Below are 18702 nucleotides of genomic sequence, written 5' to 3'. Positions count from 1 at the left end.
ACGTGGGGGCGCTTCTATATATGGATCACTTACTCACTCACCACCACCCCCCAGTTTACATATGCGACCACCTCCTCCGTAACTTTCGTAAAGCGTTCCCGAAGAATCACGTGAACACCGTGTTTTTACTAACTGGAAATAGTTTATAGAGAATTCTCTTAGAGGAACCAACACTCGTAGCTTGAACAAAGTTCAATGTACACACACACACACTAAATCCATAGCGATCTCTGTAGACGCTGGAAGGGTTTAGGCAGTTCGTATGACCTTGAGTAAGGCTTACAATCGATGTGCTTGAAACCGGCAGCTTGCACAATCTTGTCGCAGTTCTTCGAGACAAGTCGCTGGTTCGTGCACTGTGTCGTGTGCATTCAGCAACTTGTATGATAGCAATATCGACTGATTACGGCCTTGGGAGCAAATCAATTTCAACGGGTAGCGTGGCCGAGCGGTCTAAGGCGCTGGTTTAAGGCACCAGTCTCTTCGGAGGCGTGGGTTCGAATCCCACCGCTGCCATTTAATTTTTGCTTCCGTTTGAATCGATACGAGTATAAACAGATCGCGTTCTTCAGATTATATTCCTTAGCCTTCGCGCTCGGTGACGTGTAATTAACCGAAGACGGCAGTGGTCTCCTTTGAAGGTCCAATGGGTTGCGTCGGTACGCGGCGCCGTGGTTCACACCTATTAGGAGCACACGTTACAACTGGAGCTTCACCCGTGACGTACCAGAGGTATATTGCCCGGCAGCAAGCGACATCTACGAACGACTTCGTGAACTTCGTACCTGAGTCGGTAATACAGTTTTGTATAAGAACATTATCTATGAACAAAAACACATGTGTCTTGATAAATTTAACCGGTGTAGAATCCTTTGCTGTTGAATAACTTTCATGAAATGTAAGAGAAGATTTGAATAATAAATAGAAAATTGTGTCTGCATATGTATATAATTCTATGCTTTGAATTCCATGCTCCTGCGGGTGGATATAATCCTGTTGCTATTCTTATCACTGGGGGCTAGCGACTCTTGACAATTTCAGTAAACAGGGTTGATTATGGGAGAGTTATCCGATTATAAAAGGGAGGTAACGGTAAAAAGATAATCCCAGTCGCTTCGTAAAAGTACAGCAGAAGTATGCTCCTTAACGACATGCTAGCCTATTCCATGTTTCATTCTGAAGATGCCACCACGAGCCACACCCTGTTGGTACACTTGCAGTCCTTCAGATACATTCTCGCAAATGTAATTTTATACGGAAGGTACTGTATGAATCAAAGACGAAACTTACTTTCTAACAATTTTTTAGGTTCAGGTTATAACCTTATTACCATTGTTTTTTGTTTAGTTTGTTTCTAAAAATTATTTTTGCATTAAATCTATTGTCTTTCATGTGTCTGACCGTAGAAGATTAGCTGTCAGAGAACGTCGTTCAAGCGGACTCCGTGGCGCAACGGTAGCGCGTCTGACTCCAGATCAGAAGGTTGCGTGTTCAAATCACGTCGGGGTCATTTGGATGTTTCTTTTTATAAATCGTATATTTTAAGTACCATTTACCCAAGCAAGAATAATGTTTTATATTAATTTCCTTTGTACCTGTGATAATTGTACATTTTAAATATAATTACTTTTTTGCTTTTCTATTATAAAACAATTACTAAAACTCTTAGATACTGGAATTATGTCAATGTACTATACAAAATGGAGGAAGACACGTTTTATATGACACATGTGTGCGAGGGGGAGATGACGCGCATTTAGAATGCGTTTTCTTTGCACTGATGTACGGAGCGTGCTCACATCCCGCACACAAGACGCGTAAGATTAGGATAACATGAACCACTCTCCTTTCTCCTCTCTCGTACTGTTGAGCGATATTCGCGCGGGTTGTCTCATTTAGCCCCTCCTTGGAGCAGGCTAACACGTTCGTAAAGGAAGTCAGTGTAGTGACTGTTCTGCTTTCCTACGTTATCTAACAATAAGTTACCGACCGATCAGATTTCACGAAACACAATTGGGATACTGAATGTACATCATGTACATATCTTATTCTCCACACAAGTTAAATAAACGATGCAATGTAAATTGTATAAGATAATTAATGTTTCATACCGTCAGTATCATGCAAACCCACGTACATTTTGTAATCAGCCTTATCTGGCTCCTTAACTCAACTTTGAGTATAGTTATACTTTCCTGCTACAATGCACCAACTGATTGAGCCTAAATGATTCTGATTATTAATCATTAAATCCTCAAGCGTTCCTACACAGCATTACATATATTAAACTACGGCATTCAATCAATACATTCGGAATATTATAAAATACACATTTATGTGTTATATGCCTTTATGCACACCGTGTTTGAAGTTAATTTTGTGTTGTAAGAGTCACATCATAATGGTGATAATAGTGACTATCATTTTTCTTCGCAGGAACTTAACTGATCAACACGAACCATGACCTTAAAATGTAATCAAATAACATAAAACTAGTTGATATTTTTTTACGTCGATTCAAGTTATCAGGATTAATTTATAATTTGTTGTAAAGCGTGACACATGTAACACTCATTGAATAATCATCGGACAGACACGAAAGTATCGCACACACATTTGTAACTCACGATGTAGGATACAATCAATAACGAACTCCAGTTCGCTCTTCGTCATCGTACTTTATCTTTCGCTTTCCATACGGTGAACGAGGCTATGCTAATTTACGCGCAGCCTCCAGTAATCTGTAGTTAACGGGTAGAATGGACATAATCAACAATTTAACCGACTCGCGAGCAGGAACGCATGAACGTTGACAGGTAAGCAATACGGAACGTTACCTCCCCGAGAGTCATGTTAGCCGCAGATTGGAAAGACACAATTTTGAGGAAGAGCCGCGCGGGCCTTAAGCACCTCTGTGACGTACAATACCTTATTGGCCCCCAACGACCTCTTTCCATTGCTTATTAGTTCATTGACTCCAGCCTGGACGGAAATTTCGGTAGGGCTATGCGTCTATGTTCGTCTCTGATGCCAAGTGACGTCCTCCTGCTTCAATTCTGTACCTGATAATACATTGTTCCATCATGCTCACCCCACCTGTATCGATCGAAGTATCATCACCGGACAGTGACACCGTTTTTCCCCAAAATTGGAATTAATAATGTGCCTCTCGTTTGTATATGTATATGTGACACTTTTCAGAAGTTTTTATCGTATCATTGTTTCTCGTCTCTTTACCGTGCAGCACAGAGGTGATCTCACCACCGTTCATTCCTGGATGGATCAAACGTTATTACGTTTTCCCCTAAAATTGACGTGCAGTTTGGAACAGAGGTGGGGGAATCCAGCTTCGTATTCAACTGAACCTGTTATGTAGTACACGTGTATATATGCATACGTGAACAAGGAGTGCGCTTGTACACTAGCGCTTCTATCGGTGGCGTCATGAAATTACTGTTGGCCGCATGCGTTCCTGTTGAAAAAATTCCTCACGGGCGAAAGTCAAGGTATGACGGAACAGCAAACCGACGAGAATATGCTAACGTCGCCTACGTGCTCTCCTGGTGCCAGGAGGGGCTTTGTGAGACAACCCGCGCGAAACTCTTTTCAACGTAGGGAGAGAACCAGCTTCCTATATCAATATGTTCCTCGGATATTTCGGTGCTCGTATGCGGGATGTGAGCACGCACCGCGAGCTTGTCCGTAAGCACACATGGCAAAGGAGATGATCGATGTGATACGTTCACAATACAATGTCCTTGCATGTAACATTCCTACACGCATTGTCGTTCAATAGATGTGTAAGAAGGAGGAGATTTTCATCGATCTTCCAAATATTTCCTAACGGTCGTCTAGCTGTCATCAATGTAGGATTTAGGAAGGAAGAGAAAGCGATGAATACTTGAGGGCCAAATTAAGAAAACCATTATGGCCGAGGGAACGTGGAAGATTTTTATCGAGCGACCAGACATATAAACAAACTATAGTACTATAATAGGTGTAAATAGAATTCTGCTGAATATCGTAAATGATAAAAATCTTGATTATTTTAAGTTCTGTCGTAATTATTAAACAGTGATCTATTTTGTATAAATTATTGATTTGACATGACTGGAAAAAGAAAGTTCTTGTGGAAGGATCGAAGTATCGAAGACTCCGTGGCGCAACGGTAGCGCGTCTGACTCCAGATCAGAAGGTTGCGTGTTCAAATCACGTCGGGGTCAAACTTCTTTTTTTCCATTAATTGTAACAATTTGTAAAAAATTTTTCCTAATTGACATTTCTAACATTTGTTTAAATAATTTAAATCTCAATAAATATTTCTTAATACTGATATTAATATTTAATTAAAAGTAGAAAGTAGTACATATAAATAAAATTTAGACTCTGTCGTCAACATATTTTTCATTCATTAAATGTTGTAGTGTAACAATAATGAATATAAATTTTTTATCAATGAAACAGCTACATCAATGAAGAAAATTAGCAATTTTTTTGGAAGGACTATCAATCTGCACATACAATTAACCAGATCTGTATGTTAGTTAGCAAGTCTTTTTGAAATAGTACTAAAAAAATATGTATAATATCGTGTAGCACTTAATCTCAGTAAAAGAAGAATCTGTGCTATTATCGAAATAATTTTATATTTCCTTGTGTTGGAAAATTCAGGAAAGACTATCCGTAGCAGTCGTGGCCGAGTGGTTAAGGCGTCTGACTAGAAATCAGATTCCCTCTGGGAGCGTAGGTTCGAGTCCTACCGACTGCGAAAATGTGGAATTGTTTTTTGTCCATTAAATACATGATATATATTTTGAGAATTGATTAAAATATTAAGTTTCAGATATTTATACTATATGCCTGTATTTTTTGGAAAAGAGAAAGTCAATTTTTCGCTCACGGGCATACAGTATTGCATTTTTGTTACGATATTGTAACAACATGCAATAATACTGTTTTTTCATTTTATTTATATATAATTCAATGAAGTGGTGCAACAATTATATCATGAATCAATTGTTTTGTAAATTCATAAAACCGTTTGCAATTGTTTTAAGTGCTGATGGGTAAATCATCTCGAAGGCGCCGTGGCTTAGTTGGTTAAAGCGCCTGTCTAGTAAACAGGAGATCGGGGGTTCGAATCCCCCCGGGGCCTTGAGGATTTTTTTTTATTATTAATAATTCAAGTTACATTTTTTTGTAATAAAATTCTCGATTGTAACAGTAGAATAACACTAAATATTAATATTTTATTAACAGTTTGCCAAACAATAAAGTGAATTTCTGTAACACTATATTCATAGTATTTATTTTGATATCATGTTAATATAAAAAAAAAGGTTTAAACGTACGTTAAATTAATGCGAATAAATAAAAGCGACACATGAACAATATACAATGTGTTAAATAGGGCGTGTATATATTCCAAATGCTTAGAAGTCAAATTTATAGCCGTTTCCAGTGACTTTAACACGCGCCACAGAAGGTGCAGATGAATAAGCTATGCCTAACAAATTTTCAGGCTGTCCTTGTTCCTGTTGCTGTTCCTCTTGTTGTAATTGAACTTGTTCAGGGACCTGTGGATGATTACTATTAAACAGAAATCATATTTGAATATTTCACCAGAAACTACGACAAACAAGTACTGTATAATGAATAATTTTACTTGTTGAGGTTGCGTGGCGTGCACCTGTGCCTGGGATTGGGCTTGAGCTTGCCTTAGAGCAAGAAGTTGGGCTAATTGTGCCTGATAAAGGGCTGCTGCAGAGTAACCTTGATACTGAGGTTGCTGCACTTGCTGAACTTGCTGTAACTGTTGATAATAAGCCAATGCTGTGGTAGGATCTACAGGACTTTGGTAGGGCAATGGTGCAGGTGCAGGAGATACGTATGCAGGCGCAACTGGTGCAGATGCATAACCATTTGTGATTGGACCAACTGGAAACACTCCTAAAAATGGAATAAACTTTTTTGTATCCGGTTTTCGAAGACAGCAAGCACTATACATATATAATTCTGTGAAATAGTTGCAAACCTAAGCCAGGATTTCTGTAAGCAAGTGCATTGGCAACATTGGGAAACACTTTTTGCGCCAAGTAAGGATTCCCAATACTGGCACTAAACGACTGATGAGAGCTGGGACCGTTGAATGCGAAGGCAGTTTGTGTCAAACCTGGTCTGACAAAACTGAAGGATGCATGTTGGTCAGAAGTGCCTAACACATTTGACGGTTTCACACCTTGGACAGGTGGTTCCGCGAACGTTGTGAAAAGCATCATGCAACTGAGTACCACGTATTTCTGAAAGTAGTAGCTTTCATTAGAACTGGAAATTTAGATCAATGATCTATAAATATATGACGACAAAATGTTACATTGTTCGACGGAATTGAGAGACTTGTCAAGGTACTTACCAACATCGCACTAGTTTTGTGTGAAAACTTCGAAATAATTTCAGAGCACCGTACGACAGTGTTATCAACCGAACATCAACTATTCTGAAGCTAAGTCCCCACGTGGGGAGTTATATATTGCGGAAGCAACCGGGTTGATACGTGAGTAGCATCGCATCGACACATTTTCAAACGGACAATCACACTTTCTCCAAGATGCCAATATGGGACAATTCATGAATCGTAATCGCTTAATACCAGGTTTCTGTCTTTACAGAAGATCTTTATAATGTAACGTAATGTATACACAATTATTCGATGATTTACAGACGAGAATAACAAACTATTTAAAATTTATCATGTGTCGCCGTGTCTTTTTAAAATATTGATTCATTGTCCTACAGAAGAGTTTGAGTATTTTTTTTTTACAGAAATATATACATGAATCGAGTTGTATGTAGTCAATATATGAAAGGCAGTGACGTATTTCTATGCGATTCATCTACAATCGTGACGTCGTCGAGGAAAGTTACTTTCAGCCGGCCTAACGCAGCGCTGATACGCAGACGAGTTATTAATGGTAATCAGTTAATCGTTCGCAGAATATTAAATAGCTTATTTACTGGCAGTGATACAATTTATTTATGTATCGCACACATTCGGAAAGCCATACTTAAAATCGATCGAAAAGCATCCGTGAATTTCTCTTTGCTATAGTACGTACTGTATTCGTTTCAATAACACGAAGAACTTTTCTAAATGTTCGTACAAACGTTACGCACTATACGTATATGTATATATATACAATACATAATAAAAAGATATCGTAGTCGTTAATGTTTAAACCGTTGTTTCGAAACTGTTTATTCATAGTACAGTCGCACGCAGCGCTTTTATTACTATACGTATTACAAATTTGAAAAGTTCATACGAAAGTGGACAGCCGATATTGTGCATACCTCAATGTGGGTACCTTTTCAAAATGTATTCGTTGAATGTTCCAAAATAGCTTTACAATCCACGATAGACCAATTACGAAGAGTGACGTCAAATGTTCCCGTCCGTAGTGCCTTTTTACATACTGGAAAAGTATGACTGATAAAACATCCCCATAGCGGTAGTTGCGAATAACCCGAAACAACTCCACCATGTTGCTAGACCTAATATACCCCTGTACACATCTGTAGTGAATATCTGTAAGACAACGAGTTGCGTATGAATGAAGTTTATACGCTATCATATACAAGTACAATTAAATATACCTGTTTCAATGAACTTAACGCAAGTTGAAAATCTTGCGCTGTTTGCGTGACTGTCCTTTCCGGATCGTCATTATTCATAACATTTAAGATAGCTTTCGGTGGTTGGTCTGCCGGACATTCTTCAACAGCTGTCCCCTTTAAAATACCTTCCCATGTATAACCACCTGATGAAAACACAAGAACACCCTACTGTGTTGAAAAATATAATTTACAAATAATAAATGATTTCGTTTTATTTCTTTTACCTAGCGTTTTGTACATGAATGTAAAAAATAAACATATGATTAGTGGAACAATGAATTGCAACGCAACGACACATAAATAATAAAACACTGCCGCAATCTGAAATAAATAAGAACAAAGATTGTTAATATTAATTGGTAATTACTTTTATTTTCGAATGTTTTGAATGTTTCTTATGGAAATACCTTTTTCTGTAAGTCAACATTTTTTATTCTACCAGCTTCCTTCTTTTGATTCTCTAATCGTTGCACGGCTAAATTGAGGTACGATTGCAAATATAGTGGCATCAATATAAACTTCAATAAAATTGCAACAACGATCGCAATTAACCTCATACTCTCAAATCCCGAGGATGTCATTCTGCAAGAATTTCTTTTTAAGTATATATCTCTGTATAAACACATCATAAATGTATCCACAGAGTTCAGACTTACAGTGGACCATTCATACCAGTAAATATACGAACTGTAAGGTAATCCCTACTTATAGGCTTAATCCATAAGCTTATTAATAGAAGTGGTGATGCATAACTTATATTTGCAATTAATAACAATATCTTTTGATCTTTGTAATACCTGAAATATGTAATTTCATTAAACAGTTACTGCAAGCATAAACACTGCTACAATATTAGTACCTTAATGCATCCCAATGCATTTTTGACACTCTCAATCCAGGGAAAGTAAAGAAAGAACCAAGCAAACCACACCATAAGGCAAGGAAGAACTTTATAACAATTTTTGATGCTGGTCCTCTACAAAGGAAATTACAAAAGTATATGTATAAAAGTGGCATAATTAATAAAAAAAAAAAACTACTGAAAGTCTCTACTTAAGGTTCTACAGACTTACGTAGAAGAGAGACCTTGATTATCTAGAAACAAAGATGCACTATGATTAAAGCTTGCATAGGCTTTGTCCAATCCAATTTCAAGGTTGTTCTCATCGACTATAAGAATCATCATAGCTATGAGAAGATAAGCAAATCCGGTCACAATACATGTAGATCTTTCACCTATGCTCTCCTCTCCTTTGAAATATTCTATCCAAAGGGACATTAATACTTTGCTAGGTACTAATTAAGGAAGTCAAACACAAAATGCAAGATACATTCCTTAGAAACAAGAACATTAGAATAGAAGTAATAGAAAAAAGGATACAATGCAAAACCCAGAACCAATGAGCACCAAAGCATACTTAAGTTAATTTCATCTTTGATCGGATATAAAGAATTATAAACCTGATGAGTATAAAGTGTTAGCGAAAAATTTATTTAATTATATTACTGCTTCACAGTTTGCTCAATGAAGACATTACCAACCTCTGTGATAGCATAGACAGCAGCAGCATAAACAGAGAAGTCTAGCAACCACTGATACTCTGTATAATATTTTAAATGCACTACATCTAAGGTAGTTATTTTAGCACTCTCAAGCGTAATATCCAAATTTCTAGGAACTTGAAACACATCTCCGACCTTTCCATTCTCTGTGTGCTTGCCTTTCTTGGGCTTGTCTTTAGGCACACCGGCTAGGGTCCTCAGTTGTTGGTCAGTTGGATATAAGTAACGAGTCAACCTGCATAATTAATGTATTAAGTAATTGACTCTGTGCCTCACGTGAACAATATCATTACCAATTGATTCAACATACCCTGTAGAACATAAGATCCATCTTGCCAAAGAGAAATGTGGAGTCAATTTTTGGATAACACTGACCATAATAAGAGTAATGACCAATTGAGCTCCTAAGAGAGCCTGAAACGTTTAACTCGTGCTTAGTATACAAAACACCTTAAATTGTTAATTATCTCACGCAAGTGTGTGTAAAGAAAATTTTACCATGGTTGAAATTTGTAATAGGATTTGAAAAAGAAAAACCAAAGTGAAAAATCCACCGGTCTCACGAAAATATACGTCCCATCACGGGACCCGTAATTCCACTCGATGAATCGTCGATTAACGTCGGGAGACGCAGCGATGAGTTATCTCGGGTATAACGCCGGTAACGCGTGTTCGACCATTTTAAATGGCACACGATCGAATAGCTGGTTTTATAAATAGTTGTAACCCCGCGAAACTGAAGACATCGTAACCCTTCGCATGGGATATGAGGTTATTTCCAGTTATTCCTATTCTATCTATAGTAAGGGGAAGATCAGCCTGTTTGTGATGATGCCTCGTGAGGTTGTTAACAGATGGCTACGTGCACAAATCAATTCTCGTAAGTTCTTTATCGTCAATTAAATTATCCATAAAAGAATTCTTCTTTATCCAACCAGGCCTTCCTGATCAAGGGATGCTGCTAAAAGTGTATAAGCTGAAACACGATTATTCAGTTTACTCGTGATCGCCATGTATGTAGATCGGACAAACTGGTGGCGAATGAAAGCACAAATATTTAGGTATAATTATTGAATGAAACTTGTGCAATCACCGACACCCGCAGGTGCACAGGATCGGGAATGAATTTGTTGCACAGGAAATGCTGGTCTCGCGATTACGCGTAAACTAGGAACACGGAGAGTAATTAAGAATGAGGCAACGCTTAATAACGCCCTGGTATGTAACCGAGTTCGATGAACCTCTGTCGCAGTTCTTTTGACCCGAGAACACACGAATTAATGTTAACAGGATTTCGAATTTAAAAAAAATACCACTCCATCTTTGGTCATCGAACGTGCGTAATTCAACCCTCGTACAGTGAATGCAGGATCTTTTTGTAAATTTAATATATGAACTTCAAAATATACATAAAACTTTCTGCAGAATTTCTTCTTGAAACCTACCTAAAAAAGAAATTTTATTATGTATCAAAATGATCCTGCATTCGTCCCAGACCTTTCGCCTTCCGAGGGCTAACTCATGCCCTAACGTAATACTCGATCGATATATCGTTCCATTAACACCAGAAACGACGAAAAACCATTAATTATTAAACCTACGCGCACGGTTTCAGGATCTGATGCGATCTCGCGTCGCGGGATTTCCATTCAATTGATTACGTAATAAGGTAATTATAAACGGACGATCTTCGATTAAACCTACGTATGCATTCTGGCAGTATCCTCGTCTCATTGTCTGTATGTATTCTTCATTTCAGAGGTATCATTGAATAATGTTTAAGTAAAGAAGAAAGCATAACTCTACACAACAGGGGCCTTAAGATGACCTAGTGTAATTGATTGAATTGCATGCATTATGTGTTCAGTAATTACCAGAGATGTGTTTTAAAATCCGTCTTCCTGAAATTGTTAAGATACTTAACACTTTGCACTAGGCATTTTCAAATTCCCCATAGATTTTGCGACTATCGAGTGCAAAGACTTATAGGACCATGACGATTCGGGGGATCCAACGATTCTTTATCTAGCAATTCATTATCTAGGTAGAGTTTCGAATAACAAATAAAAGGTAAAAAGGTAATTTGTTGGAAATTCTGATTTTTACAATAAAATAATACTTCTTTCCGAATGAGTCAACATTTGGTAATCATTTAATCTCATTAACTGTTTAAAGCTTAGGACGACTCCCTTAGATACGGCCTGCTTTTCACTACGTATCATTCGAATAAAATTGTACTCAATTCCGCCGTGAATCCTCTCCTCCATCGAGGAAAAACGCGCGCGAAACCGTTTATTTGGAGGAGCCTCGCGAACAAGCGGAGGAAGCGTCGATATAAAAACAACAGACTCATCGGTTCACGCGATCAAATGCCGACAAGTGTCCGTCGTGGAGCGTGGAGAACGTGAAAGATCCAGGCAAGCGAATTGTACGTATACAAAAATCATCGTCGTTGTTTTACTTATTCTCGTTTCGTCACCTGCTGAGTAGAAAATACAAAAAAACGTAAAAAAAACAAGAAGTCAGTGCAGCCTCTCTCGAGTACCTGCACAGAAAATTTACACGAAATTTTTAGGACACTATAATAAATCCTTTTGAATCGAAATAGAAGAATAAACGATCGATTCGATATATTACTATCCTGAATAGGTACCAAAATCGGGTAACATTCCCAAGAAATCATTTATAATTTATTGTGAACGCGGGATCATTCGTGTCGTGGGTGTTCCGTCAAGCAGGAATTATATAATTCTTGCAATGATACTACTATCGGGAACGGAAGGCGAAGGTCAAGACACAGCGAGACGATAACCGAACTCTGAAATTGGGGCGAACGTTGAAGAACTTCTCGTTTGATCTCGCGATTGTGTGACGGAAAAAACGTAGGAGAGAGATACCCGAAGGTGCAAGATTCTCGGTCCGGAGACGAAAGCTTGACATTTCGCGTTACGCTACTCGGTGACTAAGCCCACTGGACAAAAGATCGGTCCATATAAGATCAACCTACGTGAGGTTGCTCACATATTTCCTGGGACTGATCTCTGAAACGGTACACGTAACTGTATATACAAGTCGAATTTTAGAGGAACAAAAAAGAGTCAAGACGATCGCGCCGAAATGCATCGACTAGCTGATTCCCCCGTTTTAATCTGGACTTAGGGGGGGATATACCGTTAATTTTCGACGACTGATTTAATAGTGATATATAGACAATAAACATTTTATTTTTCACGATTTTTCCACAGGTGTTTTCCCTCGAGAGAAGAATTAATGACGATGACGACGCCGATTTTACTCGTTTCTATTCTTCTGTTCACGTCGAGGTGCATCCTCGGCAGCGCGGAAGACAGACCGGAATATATTCACTGTCAGAGTAATTTGGAATGCGGGCCGGGCCACTGTTGCAGCATAGGTAATCGATTTGCGTTCTAACATAACAGATACCGTCATCCAGCAAGTTACGCGCATTTTCTGCCTGATGAATATTGCTTTTTCCCCGTTCTTTTTTTGTCCTTCCTCGAACCTCTCCGAATAAGGACGGTGCAATGATTTCATTCGTGAATGGGGAATATTAAACGTCATCTGTTCCTTGTTTTTTCCATCTTAACCCTCCGTAGGCAATGCGGGTCATTAACGATCCAAGCAAATTCCTATTTCTCCCGGACGTTCCATCGAATCTTTATTTTTATTAAAAATAATTTCAAACATTTCACCTAACGAACGATTGTACAATGTCGTGGAAACTTTGATAAGTATCCCAGAATTTCGTTTCTCAGGAGAAAAATTTGTTGAGGTGATACAAGGGGTGTTTCATCAGGGTTAACGGAACGATTGATTTCAGGACCGATTCGGTACAGCATCCCTCAATGCAGGCCGATGCAGGCGGAAGGAGAGATATGCAGACCGGCTAGCGAGTTCCCGATCAACATGACAGCGGCGTATCCCGACGGTGCCCAAGTATTATTGACTGACGTTCATTACATCCTTTGTCCCTGCGCCAACGGGCTGTCCTGCGACAAAGGGGTGTGTAAGGACACAGGCGAGAAACGCGACTTGAATCGTCTGATAGGCGAGAACAATCACCAGGATGATTGATCGAACTGAAGGAAGCAATTTATTGGGAATACACGACCCAGACCGTTGATGATTTTTGTGAAATGATTTGTATCGTTACTGACGGCACTGTTGAAATTCTCTTGATTCGTATAAATATTTGATACTCGCGTGTTTAGTATTATTTACGACTGATCGATCGGTGTTAACGGTCCTCTCGGAGAACGTGACAAGGAGAGAAGCTTACTTAGTTTGGATCGTGTATAATCCGTAATTATATTTCTTGCATAAAAAAAAACCACGAGTAACAGAATGATTCGAAGAATACGATCTGAACGCTGTAATTTTTGAACCAAAGCGCTAATTATTCTTAGATTAAAACTAACCGATAAGAGCAGTCACGTTAACGCGTGTATTAAGCGTAGTCATATCGAGGAAGTATAATTTTAACTAACTTTAAGATTGCATCGTCGTGTTGTATATGTATAGCGTGTGTCGGTAAATAAGTTCTGAGAGTGTTGAAATTGAAATGGTATTTTCTGATTAATAATGTGTTAAACACGCTTATCTTAATTTACATCGCAATAGTGTATAAAATTATTGAATAAAAATAGCTTACGAGGAAAAAGATACGTCGAGTATTTGAATTATTCCAACGGAATTAAATGTATACATCGAGGGTCAAAATTTATTCCAACGTTGTTAAAGTGTTTGTTGAATCTTTCTGAATCGATATTCTGTGTTAATAAAGTGTAATTACGGTGTTTTTAGGAAATAATTAATTTTTAATACATAAAGTGATCCACATGACCTGTGATACCATCTACGGCGAAACGTCTAAGTTAGAAGTTAATTAGTATCTGTATTTTTTCATTAGATGACGCTGTTATGCTATTTTGTATATGTAATGAAAATGGCGGCTGTTTTACAGTTTTATAGTTTCCGTATAGTCAGGAGTTATTAAAAACGTTTCGGGTTTCTTTGCTTTTTTTTGTGGATGGCCGAAATATCCGTTTAATTAAGTTGCATTTCTGCGGCATGGACAGTCAAGTGTGCGGAGATGGTAGACTGTTAGATTTGATCGATGAGGCCTGGCACAAAGAACGTTTACCCATTGACGATATTGTGGTGCCTGTTGCGGAATTACCTGATCCCGAGAGTGACAATGGTGATTCTCATATGACGTTAAAGGAATTAGAACAAAAGTGGAATAATCTAGCCTTAGGAACTCTCAGTGAAAACCATTTACATTCACCGACACCGTCTCATAATTAATCAGGTAGCAATTCATCGCAAACTTCGCATAACCAATACCCAAAACTACTTACGGATTCTTATTTATATTAAAGATTCAACATGGAGTTTCCAGATCTAGGGGAAAGGTGTTCGATCCAGGATTGCAAGCAACTGAATTTTTTACCATTTGTATGCAATCATTGCCACAATATCTTTTGCAAAGAACATTTTCACATTGCCACTCACAAGTGCACAGGTATCCAGGACAATGTTGCTAGCACTAAACCTAAAATCTCGAGTTATGTGTGCTTCGATGAGTCCTGCAAAGAAACTTCCCCCATTGAAATGCTGTGCGTCAAGTGCCAAAAACATTTTTGCTTGCAACACAGATATCACGGGTGTCTAGAGTATTCTAATGAAGAAAAGACAACAAAGTTGAAAAAGTGGCAAATACCAAAGAAACAATTTGCAGAAGCAAAAGCTATAGTGGATCAGGAAATTACAGATACTTTAAACAAATCTAAGAACACTGCATTGGCCAATAAAGTATGTTAAAATATTCAAATGATCTATGATGGAAAATGTATATATGTACAGCATGTTTAATCTTAATACTTTTCTTATACAGATAAGACTTATGCGTATAAAAGGTTCTGCTGTTGGCCATAAAAATGTACCAATGAATGAACGTTGTTACTTTCTTGTATATCCATCGACTAAAATATCTAACACAAATATAGGACCATCGAAAGGTATTTATGTAAATGTGAATTGGACAATTGGGAAAGCCATAGATTCAATGGCTGGTATACTTAAATTATCTAATAATAATAATGGAACAGGAGCATCTAGATTACAGTTGTTTCATCATGCAACAGGTGCACTGATTTGCAATGAAATGGATACTCTACTAACAAAGTTGTTAGGGAACTCTGAACTTGTTGATGGGCAAAGTGTGATTTTAGAATATTCAGATGGCATGTCTGTAGATACATCTTTGTACAAATGAAATTATTTAGAATAAATAATAACAGCAGTTTTTGTTCCTTTCATTTTCACACAAATTGACTTGTAGATTTATTGAACACTTTTATCTGTTGTTCGTGTACGTATAATAGTTTACTGGTAATGGCAAGAACACAATGTTAGAATAATACTTGTTTATTACAAACTAGATGGATTCATATATTAATTTTACATTTATCCTTGATAAAAAGACACACAGATGTATTCCGTATGCACTCAATAAACAAATCGTTTACACCAGATTATTGTCAGGTTTTGTTCCAAATAAAATGTGTTAGACAATACTCTGACTTTGGCACTGGACGTTTTCTCATTTGTGTATCAGAGTTACATTTATCGAGTATAATAAAAGAAAACTATATTGACTTGTAAATAACTGTGTAAACAACTACCAATACTTTTGTAATATGCTCATACAAACATTAAAAAATGAAAAATACATAGCAAGAGTTTTTTTAATGTTAAATTTCTCGAGCGATGTGCGTGTTTCATCTGTGTACTTATTGGTTTGCATTCCATTGTGTCAGATAATCATTAGTTCTCTTCTAAAAAGAAAGCAAAAAATGCTTATCTTAAATGAGAAGGAAATATATACTAAAATATTTTTGCGTATAATCATGTAAATATATTGAGAAAAAAAAATAGTATAAAAAAAGTTTGAACCTCTTATAGACTGTACCTACCTTATAAAATACATAATGCTGTCATAAGTCTTTTATAGATCAATTGTTTAAAAGCTTAAATTGTTCAGTACTTACAATATGTTTAGATACGCTATGTTGATGATATTTCGAATATCTGATGCAAAAATTACTATCATATGAAATTCAATATTATATCAAGATATTCTCCAAGAAAATCATATAGATATATGTATAATTATTGCACATTACTACTGAATCAATTACCTTGGCATATACTTATCACTGTACCTTTGATTAATCTTATGCCAACTAAAAATTTCTTTCCACATGCAAGTAGTTTTTGCAAAAGAAAATTCATATGTAACTGAAGATTCACAATCAGATCATCCTCGTCGAATGAACCGGCACGACTAAAGTACTGCTATACAAGTAAAATTTGGGCAAAAACAATGTATGGCTATATCATTCGAAATTGCGATAAGAATGACAAGAAACAAAAAAATTGCTTATAATAACAGGATAATATATGAGTAATGGCTAACCCTTGTTTAAATATATGTGAAAGTAATCTTTAAAATAAAGAACAAGTCTAATTAAAGACAGAATGCAGAGTATGTATACAGAGATCGCGAAGAGAACGAGTAATGTTATTCGAACATTTACGTGCGTTTCAACGTCTTGGCCTCTTGTTCGGCCACTGGCCACCTGCCAACTCGGAGGGGAATGAATGTGGTAGCGGTAGGTGGCCTGAGGTCAAGCTCAGGAACGCCAACCACATTTTTGTAATTCAATTTGACCTTCTAGTGTCTTAGCAAGATAAATAACGAGTAACTGACTGAGGGCTACGCCCAGAGCAATACCAGCTATTGTGTAAAGGTTTCGTTCCGCCCAACTTCTTACAATTTCAATGCAACCACTAGTCCACACCTTCTTGCCCGCTTCAGAGACTGGCAACATTTGTACTTTGTAGCCACACATTATGTTCACAAGACCACTCTACAAAATTTATGCGATATTTTACTTCCCTATTTCTTAATTGTATTACCATTCAAAAGATTGATTATATGTGATTATTAATCATAAAATTTTAAATGATACTATGTATTCAGAATGTACTATTATTACTAAAATGATTCACTTACTGATATGTCTGTAGCATTAATGCAACAGGAGAACGGAACACCACAGCGTTCTACACTGGGACTTGAACAATTGAAGTATTCATTCTTTCCCCAATCCAAGTAACCCTCTTGACTTAAACCACAGCAGCGAAACTGCAACAACATGTATGTACTCTGTAGTATCAATACTAATGATACATTATATCAAATATTCTATTGAAAGAGCTCTTACTTCCTGTTGCCCAAAGTCAATAAAATTCTGCAGATCAGGGTCTTCTCTATATGTTTGTATAATTTTATCGGTAAATGATTCTTCTAGTAATGCTTGCAATGTATGTGGAAAGATGAAACCAACAAGTGCTATACCCATTTCGAGGAGAAAGAACACCAATAAGGACAGTGAATACTGTAATAAATAGATATCATGTAATTATTTATAAACATACAATATGCGTGTATGTAATATTACTAACAAACTTAAGAAGACACGTGTTTTCACGTAGTGCACCAACACATCCTGCAAAACTGACAATAAAGACTACACCTCCTGCAATCACCATTACAAGAGAAATGTTCAAGACCACATCATACACATTTTCCACTCTAACAGACCCAGTTGCTTGCCATTTGTCTACGAATGCATATAAACCTACTCCAATTAACAGTCCTCCAAACAACTGCAATAATATATCTCGTTAATAAATTGTATGATACTTAGTTGTGTTGTGTACACTTAATACATCTTGCTAATGAATTATTCGTAAACTAGATGATTGATTATGACTTATGACAATAAAATAAACATTATTGGGATCGGGGATGTAAATGATCGGCTATGTAATATTTACTTACCCAGAAAACGAAATTGAGCAGAAATATCATGTACTTCACGAATGGACTAACATAAGTAAAGTTAAGATTTCGCCTCCGGTTGTTCGTCATCGTAAAGTAAAAAACAGTTTTACGATATATTGGTTAGTATGTACAATTAATATAAGCACTCACACTTTCGACTATAATATGTATATATATATATATATATATATATATGTACAATTTACTTTGGCTGCATTACTAATTCGACAATTTTACATACTGGAAATATATCGACGAACTTTTCACTTGGCCGTGGATAAATTATACTTGACGAGCCATGAATCAAATCAAAAGTATAATGCACCATACTTTGACAGCTTACTTTGCATCCGCCATTACAGTTCCGTTTCTGATATTCCTTGCTTCAATTCGAAATCAGCTGTCCAAACGTTCCACGTTCCACTGGAACGGAGCAGTGCGTATGTTAGAATGGTGGTTAGAATGAATCAAACGTGAAACTTCAAAACAAATGTTTTCGTTGCGTTTCCCTCACTTTTGAGCACCGACAC

The 18702-nt window shown here is 37.1% G+C and overlaps 4 protein-coding genes and 5 non-coding genes across 10 annotated transcripts; 6 read left to right on the top strand and 3 right to left on the bottom strand.

Annotated features, from left to right (window-relative positions):
- The first annotated feature begins 434 nt into the window (after nt 1-434).
- Nucleotides 435-516, top strand: Trnal-aag. Its single transcript has one exon. It is a non-coding gene; the product is annotated as a tRNA-Leu (tRNA).
- Nucleotides 517-1438: 922 nt separating this feature from the next.
- Nucleotides 1439-1510, top strand: Trnaw-cca. The gene has a single exon. It is a non-coding gene; the product is annotated as a tRNA-Trp (tRNA).
- A 2641-nt stretch (nt 1511-4151) lies between these two features.
- Nucleotides 4152-4223, top strand: Trnaw-cca. The gene has a single exon. It is a non-coding gene; the product is annotated as a tRNA-Trp (tRNA).
- Nucleotides 4224-4686: 463 nt separating this feature from the next.
- Trnas-aga lies at nt 4687-4768 on the top strand. Its single transcript has one exon. It is a non-coding gene; the product is annotated as a tRNA-Ser (tRNA).
- Nucleotides 4769-5081: 313 nt separating this feature from the next.
- Trnat-agu lies at nt 5082-5155 on the top strand. The gene has a single exon. It is a non-coding gene; the product is annotated as a tRNA-Thr (tRNA).
- Nucleotides 5156-5432: 277 nt separating this feature from the next.
- LOC107194225 (general transcriptional corepressor CYC8-like) lies at nt 5433-6418 on the bottom strand. Its single transcript, XM_015583816.1, has 4 exons — nt 6413-6418; nt 6035-6299; nt 5666-5949; nt 5433-5576 (listed from the first exon to the last, which is right to left on the bottom strand). Exons 1-4 carry the CDS (start codon nt 6416-6418, stop codon nt 5433-5435), a joined length of 699 nt encoding a protein of 232 aa, XP_015439302.1.
- Nucleotides 6419-7412: 994 nt separating this feature from the next.
- LOC107194304 (transmembrane protein 161B) lies at nt 7413-9804 on the bottom strand. The gene is made up of 11 exons (XM_015583908.1): nt 9736-9804; nt 9548-9651; nt 9217-9472; nt 9056-9135; nt 8748-8963; nt 8534-8650; nt 8331-8471; nt 8082-8256; nt 7899-7995; nt 7654-7817; nt 7413-7585 (listed from the first exon to the last, which is right to left on the bottom strand). The coding sequence occupies exons 1-11, from the start codon at nt 9736-9738 to the stop codon at nt 7466-7468; spliced, it is 1473 nt and encodes a 490-aa protein (XP_015439394.1). The 5' UTR covers nt 9739-9804; the 3' UTR covers nt 7413-7465.
- A 4696-nt stretch (nt 9805-14500) lies between these two features.
- LOC107194297 (AN1-type zinc finger protein 1-like) lies at nt 14501-15555 on the top strand. 2 transcript variants are annotated; one of them, XM_015583901.1, is made up of 4 exons: nt 14501-14569; nt 14640-15072; nt 15155-15278; nt 15369-15555. In XM_015583901.1, exons 2-4 carry the CDS (start codon nt 14647-14649, stop codon nt 15533-15535), a joined length of 717 nt encoding a protein of 238 aa, XP_015439387.1. In that variant the 5' UTR covers nt 14501-14569; nt 14640-14646; the 3' UTR covers nt 15536-15555. The 2 variants fall into 2 exon arrangements, with proteins under 2 accessions (XP_015439387.1, XP_015439386.1); XM_015583900.1 differs by having other exon boundaries at nt 15155-15555.
- A 1335-nt stretch (nt 15556-16890) lies between these two features.
- Nucleotides 16891-18328, bottom strand: LOC107194266 (tetraspanin-33-like). Its single transcript, XM_015583859.1, has 5 exons — nt 18170-18328; nt 17791-17994; nt 17550-17723; nt 17339-17470; nt 16891-17192 (listed from the first exon to the last, which is right to left on the bottom strand). The coding sequence occupies exons 1-5, from the start codon at nt 18257-18259 to the stop codon at nt 16956-16958; spliced, it is 837 nt and encodes a 278-aa protein (XP_015439345.1). The 5' UTR covers nt 18260-18328; the 3' UTR covers nt 16891-16955.
- Between the last annotated feature and the right edge of the window lie 374 nt (nt 18329-18702).

The sequence above is a fragment of the Dufourea novaeangliae genome, unplaced genomic scaffold (genome assembly GCF_001272555.1).
Source record: "Dufourea novaeangliae isolate 0120121106 unplaced genomic scaffold, ASM127255v1 scaffold28, whole genome shotgun sequence".
NCBI lineage: Eukaryota > Metazoa > Arthropoda > Insecta > Hymenoptera > Halictidae > Dufourea > Dufourea novaeangliae.
Note: the sequence above shows the minus strand (reverse complement) of the source record. Positions and strands in the feature narration are given on the sequence as shown.

What these genes read in the sequence shown, in the direction of transcription:
- LOC107194225 (XM_015583816.1), bottom strand. An exon ending in TTACAGAAATCCTGGCTTAG is followed by an intron (nt 5,950 to 6,034) that starts GTTTGCAACTAT and finishes TTCCATTTTTAG; the next exon opens with GAGTGTTTCCAGTTGGTCCA. An exon ending in ACGCCACGCAACCTCAACAA is followed by an intron (nt 5,577 to 5,665) that starts GTAAAATTATTC and finishes AATCATCCACAG; the next exon opens with GTCCCTGAACAAGTTCAATT.
- LOC107194266 (XM_015583859.1), bottom strand. Translation starts at nt 18,259, where the DNA reads ATGACGAACAACCGGAGGCGAAATCTTAACTTTACTTATGTTAGTCCA. An exon ending in TGCTCAATTTCGTTTTCTGG is followed by an intron (nt 17,995 to 18,169) that starts GTAAGTAAATAT and finishes ATATTATTGCAG; the next exon opens with TTGTTTGGAGGACTGTTAAT. An exon ending in TTGACTTTGGGCAACAGGAA is followed by an intron (nt 17,471 to 17,549) that starts GTAAGAGCTCTT and finishes ATGTTGTTGCAG; the next exon opens with TTTCGCTGCTGTGGTTTAAG.
- LOC107194297 (XM_015583900.1), top strand. Translation starts at nt 14,647, where the DNA reads ATGGAGTTTCCAGATCTAGGGGAAAGGTGTTCGATCCAGGATTGCAAG. An exon ending in ACACTGCATTGGCCAATAAA is followed by an intron (nt 15,073 to 15,154) that starts GTATGTTAAAAT and finishes TTTCTTATACAG; the next exon opens with ATAAGACTTATGCGTATAAA.
- LOC107194304 (XM_015583908.1), bottom strand. An exon ending in ACTGGTATGAATGGTCCACT is followed by an intron (nt 8,257 to 8,330) that starts GTAAGTCTGAAC and finishes AAATTCTTGCAG; the next exon opens with AATGACATCCTCGGGATTTG. An exon ending in ATTCATGTACAAAACGCTAG is followed by an intron (nt 7,818 to 7,898) that starts GTAAAAGAAATA and finishes TGTTTTCATCAG; the next exon opens with GTGGTTATACATGGGAAGGT.